This window comes from Adiantum capillus-veneris, chromosome 27 (assembly GCF_014529385.1).
Source record: "Adiantum capillus-veneris isolate H3 chromosome 27, ASM1452938v2, whole genome shotgun sequence".
In the NCBI taxonomy this organism is placed as follows: domain Eukaryota; kingdom Viridiplantae; phylum Streptophyta; class Polypodiopsida; order Polypodiales; family Pteridaceae; genus Adiantum; species Adiantum capillus-veneris.
The window spans coordinates 32,735,748-32,756,600 of NC_140957.1; the positions used below are offsets into that span (position 1 = coordinate 32,735,748).

At 44.1% G+C, this 20,853-nt stretch overlaps 1 protein-coding gene across 1 annotated transcript in view; it reads right to left on the reverse strand.

Moving 5' to 3' along the window:
* LOC147421741 (E3 ubiquitin-protein ligase At3g02290-like) overlaps nt 1-20,853 on the reverse strand; it is a 75,189-nt gene that overhangs the window by 24,409 nt on the left and 29,927 nt on the right. Inside the window, exons 4-6 of the mRNA XM_086502965.1 lie at nt 19,731-19,918; nt 18,251-18,698; nt 17,702-17,811 (exon numbers count right to left, since the gene is read on the reverse strand). Coding sequence (XP_086359091.1) covers nt 17,702-17,811; nt 18,251-18,698; nt 19,731-19,918 — 746 coding nt within the window. The remainder of the gene's footprint in view (nt 1-17,701; nt 17,812-18,250; nt 18,699-19,730; nt 19,919-20,853) is intronic.

The following is a 20,853-nucleotide window of genomic DNA, read 5'->3' on the forward strand; positions in this document are numbered from 1 at the left end:
GCTGGCTGACCACTGTAATACATTATGGTCTTTGCACCAATTAGATCGATGGTGGAGGAATGCTCTTACTACGGTTTGGAAGAGTTGTTTGCCTCTCAAGGAACGTCTGTTTTTCTGGCGCTGCTTGCTGGGAGTGCTCCCTGTTGGCACTTTCTTAGTGCGTGCTACATCAGCTCTTCTCGTTGTGCCAGATGCTCAGCCTCAGATGAGACAATCGGACACCTGCTTTGGATTGTGGCTTTATCAGGCCTTCCTGGACTACATATCCGCCTGTATGCGTCTCCGTTTTCCATCAGCGGTTTTCCATAGACGTTTTTGGCTCTTTGGCCTTCTCTTGGATCCCCTTCATCATTTTGCAGTCTTCTTCACCTAGGTCAGGTTTTGGTCGCTATGGTCCTTATGGCGCTAGCGCAACCTTCGCGTATTCCATCAGCAAGATGTGGATCTCTTTCCTCTGTTCTGGATTTCACTTGGGCAATTTTTACATTTTGCACTTGATATTGGGGACATATCCTTGGATGTTCTACAACTGTACTATGTGTATTGAATGATCTGCTTCGGTTGGAGTATTTCTTCCGTTTAACAACCTCAAGAGATTCCTCAGCAATAGGCGAGCTCACTCTACCATCCGTTTGAGGATGATATGCAAAAGAAAAATTCAACTTCGTCACAAGTTTATCAAAGAAAGCATGCCAAAAATTTTCTATCATGCAAGGATCTCGATCACTCACATTTAGAGTTAGGGATCCCATGATGCTTAACGATCTGTGCTAGAAAAATCCTAGCCATATGATCCGCTCTGTCTACAATGGTCCAGATTGCATCATTTCCAGTCTGAGTCTTTGGGAGATCCATAATAAAATCCATGGCAATACTCTCCCAAGGTCGATCAGGCACATGCAAAGGTTGGAGTAACCTAGGCATCTTATGCCGATCGTACTTTACCTTTTGACAAACCAAACATTCCCCAACATATTGATCAATGCTTGCTTTTAGGCTTGGTCAAAAGAAATACCTTTCCAATGCTAAAGTCGTAGGGAGAATTCCCCGATGATCCGCATAAGGCGAAGCATGTGCTTCTTCCTCAATGGTGCTCTCACTCAAATTGCTTGGTGGTGTTAAGAGGTAACCATCCCGAACGGAATAGAGATATTCATTCTCTCCGTTCTATAACTTGCTCCAGATGGAGGAGAAGTCTGGGTTGTTTGAATACAAATCTGCAAGTGATTCCAGTTCTTGGTGATACACAAAAGTAACTGCATTTACCCTAGGCTGTCTAGACAATGCGTTCGCAGCCACATTCTTAGTCCAGCCGTATAAAGGGTCAGGAAGTGAAACATGGACAAAAAGTTGGCCCATTTCATTTGCTTCTCAGACAATTTCCGTTGCATAAGGAAATATTGCAAATTCTGATGAACGGTTTTGATCACAAAATCCACTCCTAGAAGATAATGCTTCCAGGTAGACAAGACGTGAATCATAGCCATAAGTTCCTTCTCGTGGATCAGGCATGCAATTCTGCATCCATAAGCTGTCTACTTTCAAAAGCCAATGCATGGGCTTCTTGGTTAAGCACTGCACTAATGCAATCACCTGAAGCATCAAGTGAACCTCGATTGGTTTCCTTAACTCTGGCACTATCAAAATAGGTCCATGGCTTAATAAATACTATAGCCTGTCAAAGGCTCCTTGTTGTCTCGATCCCCATTTGAAAGGGATCTTCTTCCTTGTTAGGTCATGGAGTGGTCGTGCTACGAAGAGCAAAGCCTTTGATAAACCTCCGATAATAGTTTCATTAACTAATAGAATGATCTTTTTCTCGGAAAAAAAAAATCGGTTTCCATTTGATTTCAGAGTGAAAAAGCTCTACAGACCATTCCCAATTCCGTTCCCGGAATCCTCTGAGCATAGGCCGAGGCCTTATTGCTTCTTCTCCGTTATGGAGTACCTGCATAAGCACAAACACGAAACGACAACTTGTATGGCGAATTCACGATTGATACCTGTTGCTCCAAGTACTGACTCTTGTGTACTTGCTTCGCTCGAATCGCTCGCAGGTTTTGCGTCGAGTAAACTCTTGCTGCTAGCGCTGGATGTCACAACCCACTGACGTGGCGTGCCCTGTACACATACACACACACCCTCTCGAGTAAGGATAGGGGGAATTGCCATGTACATACACCCTTTTGTGGCATGGACAGCCCTGGCGTGAGGAATTTTGTCAACAGCTTCATTTTGCGCAAAAAGATGACGTGGCATGCTGTACGGCACCTTTCGCGATTTCCGCTGGCTGAGCGTACGGAAAGCAGGACATTTGCGGCAGTTCGCTTTTCAGCCTGGCGTAGCTTTTGATATTGCTTTATTTTACGTAAAGTTTTGGTTGCGTGGATTCTTACGCAAGGACATAAAGGGAGAGAGAGAGAGAGAGAACTTTTCATTTGCTTTATTTTAAGGCTCAAGAGAGCTTGTGAGAAAAAAGTTAAAAAATTTTGATTTTCAGCTTTTGGGCTTTGCTTTTGGCATCCCTTGTAACTTTTAAATAAACGGGCTGGCCTCTCACAACTCAGAGCATCTGGATGCAGAGTTTGAGTGTGAGCGCTTGCCCGCACTCTTGTACTTTGAACTCAAATGAATACAAAAAGAAATACCGAAAGGGGCACCAGTCTTTGGGCCAATATCTCTAGGCACGGAACTCCGCCAGGCCAGTGTCGAATAAATTGTGAACTGTGAACTATTTTGAAGTGGTTATTTGGTGTTGTCGCGGTTGATTCTTGACTTGGAGTGTCCAAGTCTGTTACACTGGCACTTTTGTGTAGCTGAGAGAGAGAGAGAGAGCATGTGCTGCTTTTATAGGCTCCCGCACCTGGCAGGAATAACCGGTGCGGTGCTAGCCAAATTACCTGCAAGAGGTAGCGCTAAAAGAGAGAGGGCTGGCGGTGCCTTTTGTGTGAGGAGAGGGAGAGAGATGGTGTCACGAGGACGTGGCAGTTATTAACCATGTCACAAGGATGTCGCTACTTCTAACCTTGGTTGTTGGTTTCTTTCCAATGGGGTTTATTTTAGACTCTCTTTTTGAAGTAGCAAACGGTCAGACATTGTATGGCCAATGTGAACGGTAGATTCACCCGCAGACGGGAAGTGGTCGGCACTGGAATTCGTATGGTAGGAGGATGTCTAGGCTCAGAGCAAGATCATATAGGTTCCCCCGTCGCACTTAGCAAGTTGGTGGATACTAGGAAGTGAACTCAATTAAGGCGTACAGTCAAGGTGGGACTACCAACAAAAAGTATCCGACAGTTGGGCCACATTGCACTTTTGGATGCGGTCCCAATGAGGATAGATGGTCAGAAGACCAGTGGGAGCCCAACGGAAGCATCTCCTAAAATTTAGGGAACTGCTATTTTGGGCCGTGAAATGTGTTCGCGTCATTACCTCCGGTATGACTAGGGGAACATTTTATAACTCTGCCGCGAGGTCAACTGACGCGTCGGTTTGGATATTTTTAAGCGGCAAACCCGAAACGGAAAAATGCTTGTAAATGCGCCAAGTGTCACATTTTCATGCACTTGCCTCTTCCAGAAAAATGGGCGCTGAATTTTTAAGCTAGGAAGGCCTCATTATGCAATCTGTCACAGGTTAAGAGCTATAGAGTGCTTCCTTTCACTCTCATGTACAGTGTGGTGCTAGGAGTGATGCCCTGCACACTACACACTGCAGTTATGTGATGCCCCACAAGAGGGCTACTCATTTGATTGATGTACAGTTGTGTGGGTTCATGCTTTTGTGCTGAGGCAAGAGCCTCCTTGAGCAGGAACAGGGGTAGCTAGCTGCTGCTCCAAAGCAGGCACTAGTGAGGGTCATAACCTCACCGTACAGGTGCAAAATCAGTGCTGTGTATGCGCTGTAATTTTACTGTTTTTCAGCCATACGGACGCCAGGACCATTGGGAATCGTGCCCCACTGGCAGAGGACAATTCGGGGACTGTTTGGGGCTGAAAACAGGGCAAAAACCAGTAAATACAGTGTGCTGAATTTACTGTTTTTGGGCAGGAATCAGAGGGTATTCGCCAGTGCAAGTGAGTTCTAGCAGGGGAATTGGTTTCGCGCAAGTTTTGGGGCTGTTATGCTGCCAAAATTTGGCCAAATCAAATGGTATCTAGGTGGATACACGTGAAGGATTCCCAGGACCTTACCTTGTAATTTACCCTCCTAAAGAATAAAGAAATACCGAAAGGGGCACCAATTTTGGGGCCTATAGATTGTCGGTGTCTGCTCGGAGCATTCTAGCTTCCGAGCTGTGTGTGTTCAAGTGTTAATTCCCGTCGCAGGTTTCCTTTGCAAGGTGCTCTGTGTGTGTGTTTAAAGTAAAGAATTTCGGGTGAAAGCCAACGCCTACCGCCCTACGGGCCGGTTTCAAATGGCTTCGAAATTTTCAACCTGCTAAGTAGCGCTGGTTTTTTTTAAGAAGAGGCCTTGCTTAATTTAATTATGGGCTGACCACTTATTATGTGGGCTGCTGGTCAAAGTTTTCAAATGTCTGAACCTGTTTAAAAACTCAAATAAACTTGGTGAGCTGAAATTTGATGCCACACAACATTTCCCAGGCATTCTTGGAAGCATAGATGCAATGCAAATACAAATTCCTCGCGGGAGAGCATTTGCTCTTCCCGTAAAACGCTTTAAAATATTTTGCGTTTTAGAAAAAGCTTCTCAAAACCCATCTTTATTCTTGTGCTTGCGTCTTTACGTGTATTCTTTTTTCGAGTTCTGGTTTCCAATGCTCCCGTCACCCATCACGTGACGCATCAGGAACACCCGTTTCGTGGTCTCTCCTACCGAACTAATGGTACAACCCCCAATGCTTAATGTCACCCATCATATGACACATCAGAGTTGTCCGTTCCTGATGGCTTTTTAATAATTTTCGTAGATCTACAGTTCCTAACCTTACGGTTCAAGTACACACATTTTAAATATCCTAATTTCAATAAAAAGAAATTACTCAGAAGAATAAGAAAATAGTCCATTTAGCAACTGCTTCTCCACCTTCTCGGTCTCAAAGTACTTGAGATTATATAAGTCGGATACTGCCATCATCATCATCCGCCAAGTACTGTAGTTAGTACCATCTAACTTACGATCAATCGGAAAAGTTGGAAGGGTAGGTATCTTCAGAGGTTTGTCACCCATCTCCTTCTGATACCAATCCCACGTAGTTCTTGACAATGATCTGTCACCACCATTTGAGTCACTTCCTGACATAGTTACCTGGATCAGCAAATTGGAACACGGAATGGAGAATGGAAATGGGCATGAATTGCCAATCTGTGTTATGGATACCCACGCCTAAGACACAAAATGGGGATTGAGAACGGGAAGTTGGAGTGGGAATGGAGAATGGAAGCTTGAAAATGGCCATTCCTTGTAACTATGCTTTCCAACACGTTGACATGAAATATGGTCATGTGAAGAGGATAGGCTAGGGTTGTGGATTAAACCGCTCCAAATCAGCCTGCACAACTCCAAATCAACACTAAATCTGCGACACAAATGGACAGCCTTGCAACTGTCTCTCCTCTAGACGGCTTCTTCACCTGCAAATCCGGGTCTATACTCGATCAAAATGACCGCTTCAAATCTGAAATTTACTGCAGCCAATAGATCAGCTTTGTGTACTTTCAAAACTCGTGCCAGATGCTTGAAAACCCACATTGGATGCGTCAATAGCAGGTCTGAATTTGAAGCTAACTCCTCTTAAAAAACTCCAGATAAGCACTGATACACTCCGTAAAAACGTTTCAAGGTTGGATCTAACACTAGAGCTATGATACCATGTCGGAAGTGGCAGTGGAAGATGGATGGAAATGGCTGAAAACAGCAAATTTTTTCCGAGAAAAAGATGCTTCCATTAGTTAATAAAACTACCCATAGGGCTACAAACCACCTCTACTAGAGAGGGTGACATCAAAAGCATGGGGAGACTCTCCCAATGGGTAAAGAAAATATGTACAATGATGCTAAAATCACAAGTTGGGAGGAGGGAAAAGCCACACATGTGGCCGATAGTGCCATCTGGGCACATCCTGGTCCAAGGTGAGGAAGGGCCTTGGGTGCTGGAGACGCAGGAAGGCCTCTCTACACTCCCTCATGCTGTCAGAGCTGCCTTGAAGTCTTTCGAACTGACCCTTGAGAGTATGGATAATCTCTAGCCAAAATTCACGAACAGTCTCTGCCGGTGGGACAAGGCGAGCCTCGAAGATGAGGAAGCAACGGGCCCGCCAAATGAACCAGAGTGTCAGGCCACAAATGAGCTCCCAACACACCTCTCTCTCAGTGCACCACTCCTGGGGGGGTAAGCTCTGTAGCAGGCTGAAGTGTAGGTTGACCCCCGTGGATCACTATCATCCTGCTGGTGGATGATAGCTCAAACCGGAGTGCCGGGCCTGTGAGGGTGGACCAAGCAACAGAACCCAAGTGTATTGTCGCATTGTGGAGAGAGCTGGCATCAACCGAAGAACCCGAAGCCTAACCTACTGTGCCATGGGCAGTCCCACAGACTGTCACAAGGCGGGCACCACGTGCCAATAGAAAAGAACAGACTGAACAGACCTTTAGCACTTCATTAACAGTTGAACTGAAAGAGAGAGAGATGACACGCGACATGTGTGAGATAAGCATTGTTAACAAGTAGCAACGTTTCCTGGGAAGAGCCCGATCACAACGAGTCTGCCCAAAACTCACATCCAACAAAACAGGGTAATGATCGGATAATTGCAAGGTGTAATCGACGTTGACCTCACATACAAATTCCTCATATTGTTGCAAATTAAGCAAATACCATCTATCCAACCGCGCTCGATAAGAAGAGTGGGCAACATGCTAAAAAGTAAAACCAGAGGCATTTGGATGCAAATGCCGCCATATATCAATCATCTGAGTAAAAGCAAGGAGATTATCCCATTCTTGCCTTTCCGCAAACAACATATGTGAATTGCCAGTGACACCATCAGCCATCTCAGGGGTATTATTAAAATCACCGCAAAGGGAATACACTCGAGGTCCATGAGCGAGAAGAGATGTCTCGCCATAGAGCAGCCCTATGTACAAATGATGTATACGCATAAATGCCTCCAAATTCATACACCTGACCGTTCAACAAACATTGAATCACCATCCAGCGGCCGTGCGGATCATTATATAAGAGAACTGGTTGAAGCTCATGCCAAACCAGCATCAATAAACCTGAGTAATCTTGCAAACCAGCATATGCAATCCAGTAACCTGCAAAATAAGAACATTGACCAGCAAATCATGCTGATTGTGTTCTTGCAAAACCACGATATCTGCCTTACATGTATGTACATAGTGCCAGGTCAGTCGCCATTTATCAAGGTTACATAACCCACGCACATTATATGAAATGCATTTAATGCGACCGTGCATTGGAAACCATATTTACAAAAGCAAAAACACAGGGATCAAGTCGAGATGCCCATATGGACATCTCCATCCAACCCATCCATGCCAAAACCCATCCGCTAAGTCAAAGAAAGAAACTTGTCTATAGAAACTGCCTGAGAAGTGGAAGCCTCTCCCCTAAGTACATTCTTATAAGAGTGCATCGCTTTTTCCCAGGCGTCAATCAATGTGCGATTATCATTGCAAGGAAGCTACTTAAATAATACATTCTTATTGGTGTTAACCAGAGGAACATAATTACAGGACGAAGGTGGAGTACGAATTTTCACTGTCTTTTTAGGTATCACCCATGAGCCAATATCAATTGACACAACATTTTTTCCCTTCCCTACATTTACATTCCCAACATCCACAGCCGGCAGATTTTTGTTTTTCCCCTTATCTGCATTGGAAGTCACCTTCATAGCAGGGACTCCATTCGATTTAGCTTCACCACCGATTTGCCTATAGGAGCAAGGAAGGAACAGCCGAAAGAGGGGACTGCAAAACAGGTTCTGGACATTCAGATTGCATGTGACCGAATTTACTGCATCGAAAACAAGAGTTAGCAAATTTGCCCCATTTGAGTTTAAAAGGGCGCTTGCCCACCAAAGGATCCCCTGAATCCACCATAATTCCATCCGGGGTATGCTTATCTGTATCCCACAGAATGCAAAACTTGTTAGTGTTCGCGTCCAATTTCGGAGGGCAAATCACCTTGCCAAGTTGAGCAACCAACAAAGGGAGAAAATGCCTCCACGTGCGAGGAAAATCAACAATTTCCATCCACACAGGACATACAAATAAGACTTTGATAATCCTTCGTAAGTGCCCAAGGAAAAACATGATTCATCTGCGTGCCAAAAAAGAGGGGAGACATCTCCAATAGGAGGTTTCTAGCCTCAGTATCTGCCAGTAGCACTTCATAGAAACCCCGAACCCCAAAATAAACGCCTCGGATAGCGTGGCGTTTAAGCAGGAAATCAACCCATTGTCCAACATCCTGCGCAACGGGCATTTTGCCAGGGAAAAACAAGATGACCGCATTCATGGCATATTGCGCTACCGGATCCATTAAATCTTGTACTGGAATTTGCACCTCAAGGGTAGGTGCCTGACCATTCTAGGCTTTTCGGGCCTCTTCAAAGTCTTCATACAGACAACTTTTGATTCCAGAAGCACTCTCCGAAACACTTTCCATCGCTTTACGACGCTTGAAGACACAAGGGAACTCTGACATGCATCAACCGGACCACAGCCGAAAACTAAAGGAAAAGACCTTTTTTGGTATTTTGACAATTTATCTATTTACAGAGACCTCAGAGACATGTACATCTCCACAGAACGCATACATCTGCTTAACAACTTTGCCTGGAATATTGTAAACTGTCCCTAACAGTAAAATGTCCGACACTGACGATACAACAGTTCGTACAAAATTCTGACAGCAGCGAGCAGACTCAGGTGGGCGAGAAGGCCAAACTGCAGACACGCAGTTGAACGCACAGGTTGTCTCCACGTAGAGCTCCTGGCCACACATGCTGGCTGCGTGCAGGTTGCAGGTTCACGCAGAGGAACAGTATCGCTGCCAAGTTTGCAAGGGGTGCAGATTCAATGCGCGCTGACTCTGATTCTCTTACTCACACACACACACACACACACACACACATGCACATTCACAGACACCCGATGGCACAGACGCACAGGGCTTCTGCAGCGTGCAGGAGTTCATGCAACAGAGGGTGCAGACTTGTTTTCACACACTTTTTGTAAATCATTTGTTTTCACACACTGTCACAAAAATACGGAAGCGTAAACTGACGTTTAATTGCACTTCAAATACTCAAGAGAATTAGAGGGAGAGAGAAAACTTGACACTCCATTGGGGACCAGAAGATGGGCTGGTCCCCCCCATAAAGAGAATATCTTTATTACTAAGGGAGAATCTTTACAAGCACAGGAACGGGGCATACGCCCGTCCTCTATTCTTTCTTCTGTTCTGTTCTGACTACTGACTGAGAAAGTGTTTCCACTTTCTTTCTGCTTAGGGGATTTCCCTCTTCTGCGAGACTGGTTGGAAGCTCTCGAAAAGAGAGAGTCTATCTTCCAAAACAGCTCATCGGAAGCTCTCACAAAGGAGAGTCCATCTTCCCTTATGTGTTGCCTTCATGCTCATTCATTCATGCATCGAACACAAAAGAGAAACAAGCAAAATGCACACGCACATGGTTACTGTAATTTTCTGCACATAACCTGAAATTCTTACCTGTGCACACCCCTACACCGAAACAGAGGTCTTCTTCGCGATGGAATCGCGCCAAACTTGATGTAGACTTAGGATAAGGAGAGAGAAGAGAATTTCTATGGCTGATCCGCTGAAAACAGCCCTAATCGAGGTGATTAGGGGCTGAAAACATAGAATTACAGCAGACGCACTCTGCTAAGAGAGCGTCTACGGCAGCTTCTCGCGATGAAACTTCACCAGAAGGTGTCTATGACTGTGAGATCCCTTGTTCTTGACAATGGGAGCACAAGGCTACCACATATGTCGCAAGGGGCTGCTCTCAAGCTTCAATGGAGGGCTCCACCGCGTAGAGCACGCTCACATTAGAGGGGGGTAGGTGCACTGCCAGCCTTGAAAATGGGGGAGGGGGGCTCCTAAATAGCCATCAAGGAGAGGGGGCGCTAGGAAGAGAGAGAGGGTGAGAGTGAGAGTGAGAGAGAGTTAGTTTGCATTGGTAAGTGTGCCACTTGGCACACTTACTTTAAAAACTTAAAAACCATTAAACTTTTGACTTTAAAAACTTCTAGCTCATTAATTTTAAAAAAATGTGCAACTAACTAACAACTGCTACCAATGATTCTTTTATGAGAACACCAAAGGTCTGCCGGCGCAATGCCGCACTTGCATTGCACCGCCTTGACCTGTTCACACTTGTCCGGCCGCCTGCCTGGGCACGGACCGTTAAATTTAATTTAACGAAACTTACCCTTAGGCTTTATTAGCTTTAGGGTCACTGTTCTAAGGACCCCATCTCATTCATGTGCTTGTACTAACGCACGTATTTTTTTGAGCCTAAAACCTGAGGCTACTGTTTACCCCTTTCTGAAGACCCGATTTCCCAATCACTAGGGCTTCAAGGTAATTTCTGCTAAGGTCCCTCTGAGGTGTTGTGGCCCGCATTTAGGCTCACCTGAGGCCTTAGAACTGCTTGGTCTATTCTGGTGTGCACACAACTAATTAGATAATTCTTTTCTCGTAAATAAATTAATTATTTACAAAGTCTGACTTAGTTACATCCCTCTTGGTTCTAAAGAGTTGACCTCAACTGTAGACCGTCAACATAACTGTGCAAGATGTCAGGGTAGTCCTTGAGATCGGACTCAGTCATCCACTTTGCATCTAAAGGAGTGTAATTCTTGAACTTGACTAAATACTTTCGATGTAGACTCCCCGACTTGAGTTGTCTCTCCGAGTGGTGTATTATCTGTTCAGGTTGAAGGATTTCCTCAGTCTCTTCGACTTTTGGAGGATCTTCTTGTACGGGCGCCACTGGAGGAGGTCCAACATATGGTCGGAGGAGACTGACATGAAAAGCATTATGGATTCGCCAATTATAAGGTAAATCCAATCTGAAAGTCACATCATTGACTTTATCTGTAATTTTGAAAGGCCGTAGAATCTATGGGAAAGTTTGACAACTTTTCCTTTGCCGACCCGCTTTTTCAATCTAGCTTTCTCAAGCCGAAGCATGACATATTGTCCTTTTTCAAGATTGAGATTCCTTCTGTGTTTGTCTGCTTTTCTCTTCTGTTGCTCTTGAGTACGAAGAATCGCTTGCTTTACTTGTTGATGGGCAATATCAATATTGCGCACAAATTCATTTGCGGCGAAGATGTTTTCTTTGGTCACCATAATAGGAAGTAAGAGTGGCTTCCCGTAAATAATTTCGAAGGGGGCTTTACCAGTTGAGGAATGTATGGTATTATTATACGCAAACTCAACTATTGGTAAGTACTGTTCCCATTCGGATTGTCGTTCCGAAACATAGCACTTGAGGAGATCTAAAACAGTGGCATTAGCGATTTCGCTTTGACCATCTGTTTGAGGATGATAAGCTGATGAAAAATCAAGCTTAGTTCCCAAGTTTTCGAACAATGCCTGCCAAAATAGACTAGTCATGCGGGGATCTCTGTCGCTCACAATAGTCTTTGGCAATCCATGGTGTTTAAAAATCTGAGCTAGAAATATTCTAGCCATGTGATCAGCTTTGATCGTCTTCTTTACTGGAAGAAAATGGGCTTGCTTACTGAATCTGTCTACTATAGTCCAGATTGCATCATTTCCATTCTTGGATCGAGGAAGATCCGTAATAAAATCCATGGCAATACTTTCCCATGGCGTGTTAGGCACAGGGAGCGGCTGAAGCTTGCATAAACTTTATGTCTGTCATATTTTACCTTTTGGCAGACTAAACACACGTACATATTTTTCAATGTCCGCACGGAGTGTTGGCCAAAAGAAATACCTTTCGAGGGCACTAGTGGTGGAAGCAATTCCCCGATGCCCGGCATAAGGAGAATTATGTGCTTCATCCATCACCTTTTGTCGTAAGGGCTGAGCTATGCATATTGCTTGTTGACGATAGAGTGTATTATCCCTGATAGAATAAGGTGGCTTTGAGTGACCAGCTTGAAGATCTGCCCAAATTGTGGCGAAGTCTGGATCTTGAGGATACATCTCGCTGAGAGATTCTAGTTCCTCATGATAAATGGTTGTTAGTGCATTGATCTTTGGACGCCTGGAGAGAGCATCTGCAATTGCATTCTTTGTTCCAGAAGTGTGTAAAATCTGAAAATGAAACATTGAAAGAAAGTTGGCCCATCTCATCTGCTTTTCTGATAACTTTCTCTGTGTGAGAAAGTAGCGAAGACTTTGATGATCTGTCTTGATAATAAAATCAGCTCCTAATAGATAGTGTTTCCAAATGGAAAGAGCATGAATTACTGCCATTAGCTCTTTTTCGTATATGGAGGCATGCAACTCTGCATCTTTAAGGCGCCGACTTTCATAGGCTATCGCGTGACCCTCTTGGTTCAAAACTGCTCGTACACAATCTCCAGATGCATCGCAGTATACCTCGAAAGGTTTGCGAAGATCAGGGACGGTGAGAACAGGTCCGTGACTGAGTAGATACTTAAGCTTTTCGAAAGCTTGTTTTTGTCCAGACCCCCAATGGAATGGAATCCGCTTCTTTGTCAGGTCATGGAGGGGACCTGCTATCGCGGCAAAAGCTCGAATGAATCGCCGATAATAAGAACAGAGGCCAAGGAAACTTCGTACATCATGTCCTGTAGTTAGCGTAGGCCATTCTACAACTGCTTGAATCTTATCAGGGTCCATTCTCACCTGGTTGTGAAATACTATATGGCCCAAATAGTGGATTTCTTTTAGAAAGAACTCACTCTTCTTAGCATTCATAAATAATTTGTGTTTGCGTAATTCTTCAAACACTAAGGCGAGATGCTTATAGTGTTCGTCTTCCGTCTCTGAAAAGATTAAGACGTCATCAAAGAAAACGCCTGTAAAGCTTCTCTATGAGTGGAAGATTCTATCCATCATTCTGTTGAATGTAGCTGGTGCATTAGTGAGCCCAAAAGGCATCACTAGAAATTCATACAACCCGAGGGTTGTTCTAAATGAAGTCTTATGCACATCCTGAGGAGCTATGCGGATTTGATGATAACCGCTCTTCAAGTCTATACGACTAAAGACACTGGCTCCTTGTAACTTATCAAGAATGTCGTCAATCCGAGGGATTGGAAATCGATTCTTGATTGTGATCTTGTTTAGAGATCTATAGTCTATGCACATGCGGAATGTGCCATCCTTTTTCTGTACTAGCAAGACAGGTGAACAATATGGAGAAGTACTAGGCTTTATTAAGCCCTTCTCCAAAAGTTCGTTAACCTGCTTGAGAATTTCCTCTTGCTGCATTAGACTAACTCGATAAGGGGGCTGATTTGGAGGAGAACTTCCTGGGATCAAATCAATTGTATGATCCTCAGGTCGCGAAGGTGGGAGTTCATTTGGAAGTTCATCTGCAAAACAATCTTTATATCTTTCTATTAACTTAAGTCTTTTTTGCTCTAAAGAGGAAGAAAGTTGTGAAACAGACACATCTCTCTCTCTTGCAAAAATCAAGTACGTTGAAACACACTTTTTCATTTCTTTCTTGATGGCAATGTGATTGGCGATAGGAATACACCAGTCACCTGCATCTGCAAGTACAAGATACTCCTTTCCTTTATGAGCAAAAGATAAGGTTTTCTGAACATAGTCAGGAATGGGATGCATCTTGTAGTGCCAAGGCATTCCCAAGATAACATTGCATCCTTCAAGTGAAGCTAGTAAGAAAGACTCTTGATCCTTGTAGTCGTCGACCTTTAGATTCAACTTCCCTATGATTGGAGTAGAGTTTGAGTTCTGCCCTTTGAAAGCAAATTGTGCTTGAATAGAGACTCCAAAACGATTGGGCTGCAAGTTCAGGTCGTCAACTAGCTTGGTAGAGATGAAGTTGTCTGTACTACCAGGGTCAAACAAAATAAGAGCCCGCTGGTTGTTGATACTACCCCATGCTTTGAGAAGAGCACTTTCTTTTCCATCCTTGGTTGTATTTCCCTGTACATTTGGGACTGCATTGGAAGAGGGTGGTTGTGGAGGTTTGGTAGGACAGTCACCCTTCATATGACCAACTTGTCCGCACTTGAAGCATCTTCCTTCACTAATGTATGTTCGCAACTCAGCAGGAGAGAGATGTCTCCCTTTCTTGGGCTGATTTGGCTTTGATTCTGCTTCGGAGGCGGTTCTTTTCTTCTTTTGAGAAGAAGTAGAAGAGGTAGGCTGCTCATGGAGAGCCTTCTGCTTAGCATGGTAAGTGCTTTGCTCCATCTTCCTGGGAGTACCCTTGTCATGTATTCCATCAGCTATGCGGGCTGATTCCATAAGTATCTGCAAGTTACCTCGAGGGTAAAGCTTCATAGCCTTTTGCAAGGCTTCATGCAAACCTGCTTCAAACTTGCGCATCTTCTCCGAATCGTCAATCTTCTTGAATGGAGTGACTTTCAAGAGAACGTCCCAAAACCTATCCACATAGCGTGGAACAGTTTCGTTCTCTTACTGTGAAAGTCGATCCCATTCTTTCTTTACCTCTTCCTCATAGTCTGGAGGAAGGAACTGTGCGTAGAACTCCTTGAAAGCGGTCCAATCTTGGGGTTTGCGATCTTCCAGGATAAGGGTTAACCACCAATTGCTGGCGGTGCCTTTCAGGTACAAACTAACATGGCGAAGCTTGGATCTTTCTTTAAAATTCCCTTCAGCAAATGCAACTTCAAATTGGCGGATGAAAGCCAAAGCTTTGTCATTATCACGCCGTCCATTGTAGGTGTCGAATTTCACATCTCTATCTCCCGACTTGAATGTTTTCTGCCTGTGGTGCTTCTTCTTATGGTGCTCCTTCTTTCTATGCTTAGACTCCTTGGGGACTGGAGTCCTTTCCCTTGAATGTACTTCTTGCTGCGACGGATCGTCGAGAAACATGTCTTCCGGAGAAACTATGTCTTCCAGATCCTTCATGAAAGAGAACTGAGGGGAATCAGGGGGATCCTGCTCTTGAACTTTTGGATTAAACCGCACATGACGTTCTGGAGATTTCTTCTGCCTCTCGTGCATGCGGGAAGTTCCAATCAAAGGATCTTTTCTTGGTTGTCGCGCCTTTGGGTTCTGCGGAATTTCTCCCGATCCCATCGGCATTTTCTCCTTCCCTTTTTCAAGAGTATGGAGAATCTTTTGGACTTCTGGATGGGAGAGAGCTTTCTGCAACTCTTCCACCTCCTGTTGAAGGAGAGAGAACTCTATCTCACGTCCTCCCATTTCTGCTGTCTGCCAAGAGTCGTCAATCCCTTCAGGAAGAGAGAGAGGACCTTGCTCTGATACCACTGTCACAAAAATACGGAAGCGTAAACTGACGTTTAATTGCACTTCAAATACTCAAGAGAATTAGAGGGAGAGAGAAAACTTGACACTCCATTGGGGACCAGAACATGAGCTGGTCCCCCCCCATAAAGAGAATATCTTTATTACTAAGGGAGAATCTTTACAAGCACAGGAACGGGGCATACGCCCGTCCTCTATTCTTTCTTCTGTTCTGTTCTGACTACTGACTGAGAAAGTGTTTCCACTTTCTTTCTGCTTAGGGGATTTCCCTCTTCTGCGAGACTGGTTGGAAGCTCTCGAAAAGAGAGAGTCTATCTTCCAAAACAGCTCATCGGAAGCTCTCACAGAGGAGAGTCCATCTTCCCTTATGTGTTGCCTTCATGCTCATTCATTCATGCATCGAACACAAAAGAGAAACAAGCAAAATGCACACGCACATGCTTGCTGTAATTTTCTGCACATAACCTGAAATTCATACCTGTGCACACCCCTACGCCGAAACAAAGGTCTTCTTCGCGATGGAATCGCGCCAAACTTGATGTAGACTTAGGATAAGGAGAGAGAAGAGAATTTCTATGGCTGATCCGCTGAAAACAGCCCTAATCGAGGTGATTAGGGGCTGAAAACAGAGAATTACAGCAGCCGCACTCTGCTAAGAGAGCGTCTACGGCAGCTTCTCGCGATGAAACTTCACCAGAAGGTGTCTATGACTGTGAGATCCCTTGTTCTTGACAATGGGAGCACAAGGCTACCACATATGTCGCAAGGGGCTGCTCTCAAGCTTCAATGGAGGGCTCCACCGCGTAGAGCACGCTCACATTAGGGGGGGGTAGGTGCACTGCAAGCCCTGAAAATGGGGGAGGGGGGCTCCTAAATAGCCATCAGGGAGAGGGGACGCTAGGAAGAGAGAGAGGGTGAGAGTGAGAGTGAGAGAGAGTTAGTTTGCATTGGTAAGTGTGCCACTTGGCACACTTACTTTAAAAACTTAAAAACCATTCAACTTTTGACTTTAAAAACTTCTAGCTCATTAATTTAAAAAAAATGTGCAACTAACTAACAACTGCTACCAATGATTCTTTTATGAGAACACCAAAGGTCTGCCGGCGCAATGCCGCACTTGCACTGCACCGCCTTTACCTGTTCACACTTGTCCGGCCGTCTGCCCGGGCACGGACCGTTAAATTTAATTTAACGAAACTTACGCTAAGGCTTTATTAGCTTTATTAGCCTTAGGGTCACTGTTCTAAGGACCCCATCTCATTCATGTGCTTGTACTGACGTGCGTATTTTTCTGAGCCTAAAACCTGAGGCTACTGTTTACCCCTTTTTGAAGACCCGATTTCCCAATCACTAGGGCTTCAGGGTAATTTCTGCTAAGGTCCCTCTGAGGTGTTGTGGCCCGCATTTAGGCTCACCTGAGGCCTTAGAACTGCTAGGTCTATTCTGGTGTGCACACAACTACTTAGATAATTCTTTTCTCGTAAATAAATTAATTATTTACAAAGTCTGACTTAGTTACACACACACACACACACACAACTGCACAGGTGAAGAAGCACCTGGGCCGAGCCCTAACCTGCTGTAAATCCCTGACACAGGCAGTGAGCAGTCCTGCCTCACGTGCGCAGAGACCTTTGCTTCAGATCACTTGCGGCAACACACACACACACACACACACCCACATGCACACGCTCAGAGCTGCCAAAAGCTGCTGTCTGCCCAATTCTGCTGACAAGACAAAACAGCAATGGCAGGAGCAGGAAGGCGCGCAGTGCAGGAGTTCTCGAAGGGCTGAGGGTCGCGCAGGGCAGATGATCACGCAGGCCCTGCAGGCATACAATCAATCCGCCATGCATAAGCCACACACATGCACACCACTAACACGTACATCACCTTAACACACCCACACACAATCACACAGTGCATGTGACGCCTTTGGGTCAGCTTTCTGACTAGCTCACCACCACTCATCATTTACTTGAAAAACCTACTTGTCCATTTCGGAAAAGAACCTCACTCAAATCAGGCCTTGAGAACAGATTTTATGACGTTTTCAACGCCATCGCCGAAGTGCAGGCCATGCTCAGGATATACCCTCCATGTTCTTTTTTGGAAATAAGGTAACAAGCATGTCATGTACCCAAAAATAAACAGCCAGATCTAGATCAAGGATCCACAGGCATAATTTGTTTCAACAACAAACAAAAATTGGCTTATCTACTCTTGGGATGTGACTTGGTTTCATACCTGGTCACAGACTGGACAATATTGGCTTCGTTCCATCCACTCGTAAATGCATCCAAGGTGGAAATGATGCCCACAATGAGTACTTATCTTGGGATTCTCCTTGGTGTAGCCTGTCACAAAAAGCTAGCTTTGACAAACAAAAAAAAAAAATCGCTAGACAAAACCACTATCCTCCTGTGTGTGGGAAAGTGGAGGAAAGAAAAAAATGTCCAGTTGCAACCCAACTAGTGAAATAATATAGTGCAGTGGCAATGACACTACCAGATCTACCATTAATAGACATCTTTCTGTTTCCCTTTCCAACTTCTTCCAGATAAATTCTCAATGAAATGAAATAATGGCACGAGATCAACAGGTTAAGCTTGATTCTAACATAAGTTTCAACACATTACAGGACACACAGTTGATTTGAGTGCATTAGGAAAAATAATTGAGAAAACAACCCTGAACAAAGAAAAAAATCAGTCCCCATACACACAGCATGCACCCAAAGAATTGCATAACACAGAGATTCAAATACTTAAAAGATGTCTGGGGGAGCCAAAATACCATCAAGACAAGTCGGGCATACATCCTCATCTTCCCCAAATGACATCACTGACTCCACACGCCCCATGGTTTTAGATGATGGTTGATGTTTCCCAGGCGAGTCAGGCTTGTAGCCTTGAGGATCACTATCATAATCTGCACTATTTCTCCTTTGAATGGTCATCAATTGTTCACCGTCATCACTATTGTTCCTTCGTAGGGGCTCAGACTCTCCACCATGCAACTGACTCATGCCTACTTTCTCTCGTCTCGATACTAGCCCATCTCTTTGCAGTCGTACATACCTTGGGTCTACATCATAGGGAAGTGGTCTTGGGGGCGCTCTATAAGTATCTGGGGAGGTATCAAGAGCTGTCGCAACCAGCAATCCCCCTGATGAAGGGGTTCCAATTGTTTGCATTGCTGAGACCAAGTCCCTGCCATCTGTACTGTGAAATAAAGCGCCATACTGCAAAATAAATTGAACTAGAGATCAACTGCAATACCCTGAACTGAAAAGGAAGTGCATGCAATACTTGCTATGCAAACGTGCAAAATGCTCTTGTACATCCTACTTGTTGGACAGATTCTTGTGATGGCCCATGCCCATTCCCAAAAAACATACCTCAAGTTTAACACTATCACACATGTTTACAACCCAATACAGCGCTATCCATATTGATCTTGCAATAAATTCAAAGAAACAACTGATTAAAAATTGTACATTGGTCCAACTCACCTCGGGGTAAGGAATTGTGAAAATGTAGCAACAAGAAAGGCTCAACCAAACTACTATTGGAAAAACTCTTCTAGACTACACACATTATCCTTCTTCGGGCAGCAATTTTTTAGAGATTTTCTTGCATACTCTTGCTCCTCTTGAAATTTCATACTTCGATGCGGTACTATTGGACCCCGGTACAATAAGAATTAAAAGCAGAGAATAGGCAGTAAAGATGCCAGAAAAACCTTGCAAATTGTACAGTAGAGAGAATTCAGAACTTCATTACCATAAGAAGCAATTGTGTTGTCCAATATAGCGCTCGGATGGCAACCTAGACAACTACCTGCATTGTCAAACCTCATTCATCTTCACTAGAAGTAGGGTAACAACCCAAAATTCTCTCTCTACAAGTGAGAAAACTGAGTAGGGCTCATGCCATCTTTTGACTATTTGTGGACCTCAGTGAATGGCCAACCTAAGCCACATAGATACAAAGAACCGCCAGACGATGGAAGCTAAAAACTTGATCTACAGTTGCACATAACCCTTTGTCCTATTGGCGAAAAGTCTTATAAGTTTCTCAGCCAATAAATAGAGGTCTCAAGTGACAAACAAGACGCAAAAAAACGAGAGCTGTCCTTAAAATTATGAAATATTGGCCTCTGTGCAAAAATCTTAAAACACCAGCCACTTGGTCCCAAGCACATACAGATGTTTCATTGATTCATTGGTTGAACGATTTAGGAAAGCAGGATATGCAATGATGCAAAAAACTACCATTCTCAAAAATACACGAAGACAGCATCGAAAGCAGAAGCATTGTTGGTACATTGATCCGGTTGGGTAAGTGGTGAAGTCATCCACATCTTCAATCCTTGGGCAGCAGCAAAAAGCTCCCATTTTATTCACGCTCGATACCCAACAGCAACAACTAAATGCTCTTAGTGGTTTTACGCTAAGAGCCACTGCAACAGAGAAGCAACACACAACATAAAGACTGGGAACATATTATTTATACTCTCTGCAATGGTAGATTCAACAAAGTACAGAATTTTTCCTAAAAACAGAATAAAATAAGCTCTTTCAGATCTCAAAAACATGGAACAATGAAAAGGCCATGAACTACAACGGCAAGTGGATCTTTGTATTGCACAGTCCTCATCAATGATATACAAGAATGCCAAGCCGAACACAAATTCCCTAGCTACAGTTATGTTGCAGAACATACAAGCCTGTCAGGTAAGAGTCTCTGTACATACTACAAAATATGAGCAAACCAGTTGAAAAGCTTTTGATTCATAGCCAAAGATGAGACTTATCTCAAGCCCTTCCATAGAGTGCTTTATAAAAATATTTCAGCTAAGACAATAGGCTGTCAAACATAAAGTAATTCACTCCACTTACCTGCGAACTGATATCAACATGATTTCGCAAAGTTCAATTCCTTCCCCTGCTCCTTTCTCTTTCTTATATCAAACACAAAAAATTGGCCTAATCCAATATGGATAGAGGTAGGACAAGAAAAAGCAGGAGACAAAAAGAGGCCCAAGAGAGATTCTTTAAAAACATTTAACTCCAAGTAAAACAAATGCAAGAGGGTGAATGCTCACTTGAAAAAGACTTTTCAAATCCTTCACGGAAAGTCAGAATAACACCATCCAGGAGCTTTCTCCCTATTGACTTTTAAGACCAACTTTAGGCAATGATATCTACTTGTGTCACGTGCACATCTAACCCTATGTGCATGTGGACAAGCTATCTCAAGTCTAGGATTCACGTCAGCCTAGGAAGTGTTCAGGCACCTTTGTGAGACTGTGAGCAAGCCATGCATGTCCAGGCACTTAAGAGTCGTTGCAGATCCTCTAATTGCACACCCAGTACCACCCAACATATGCATTGT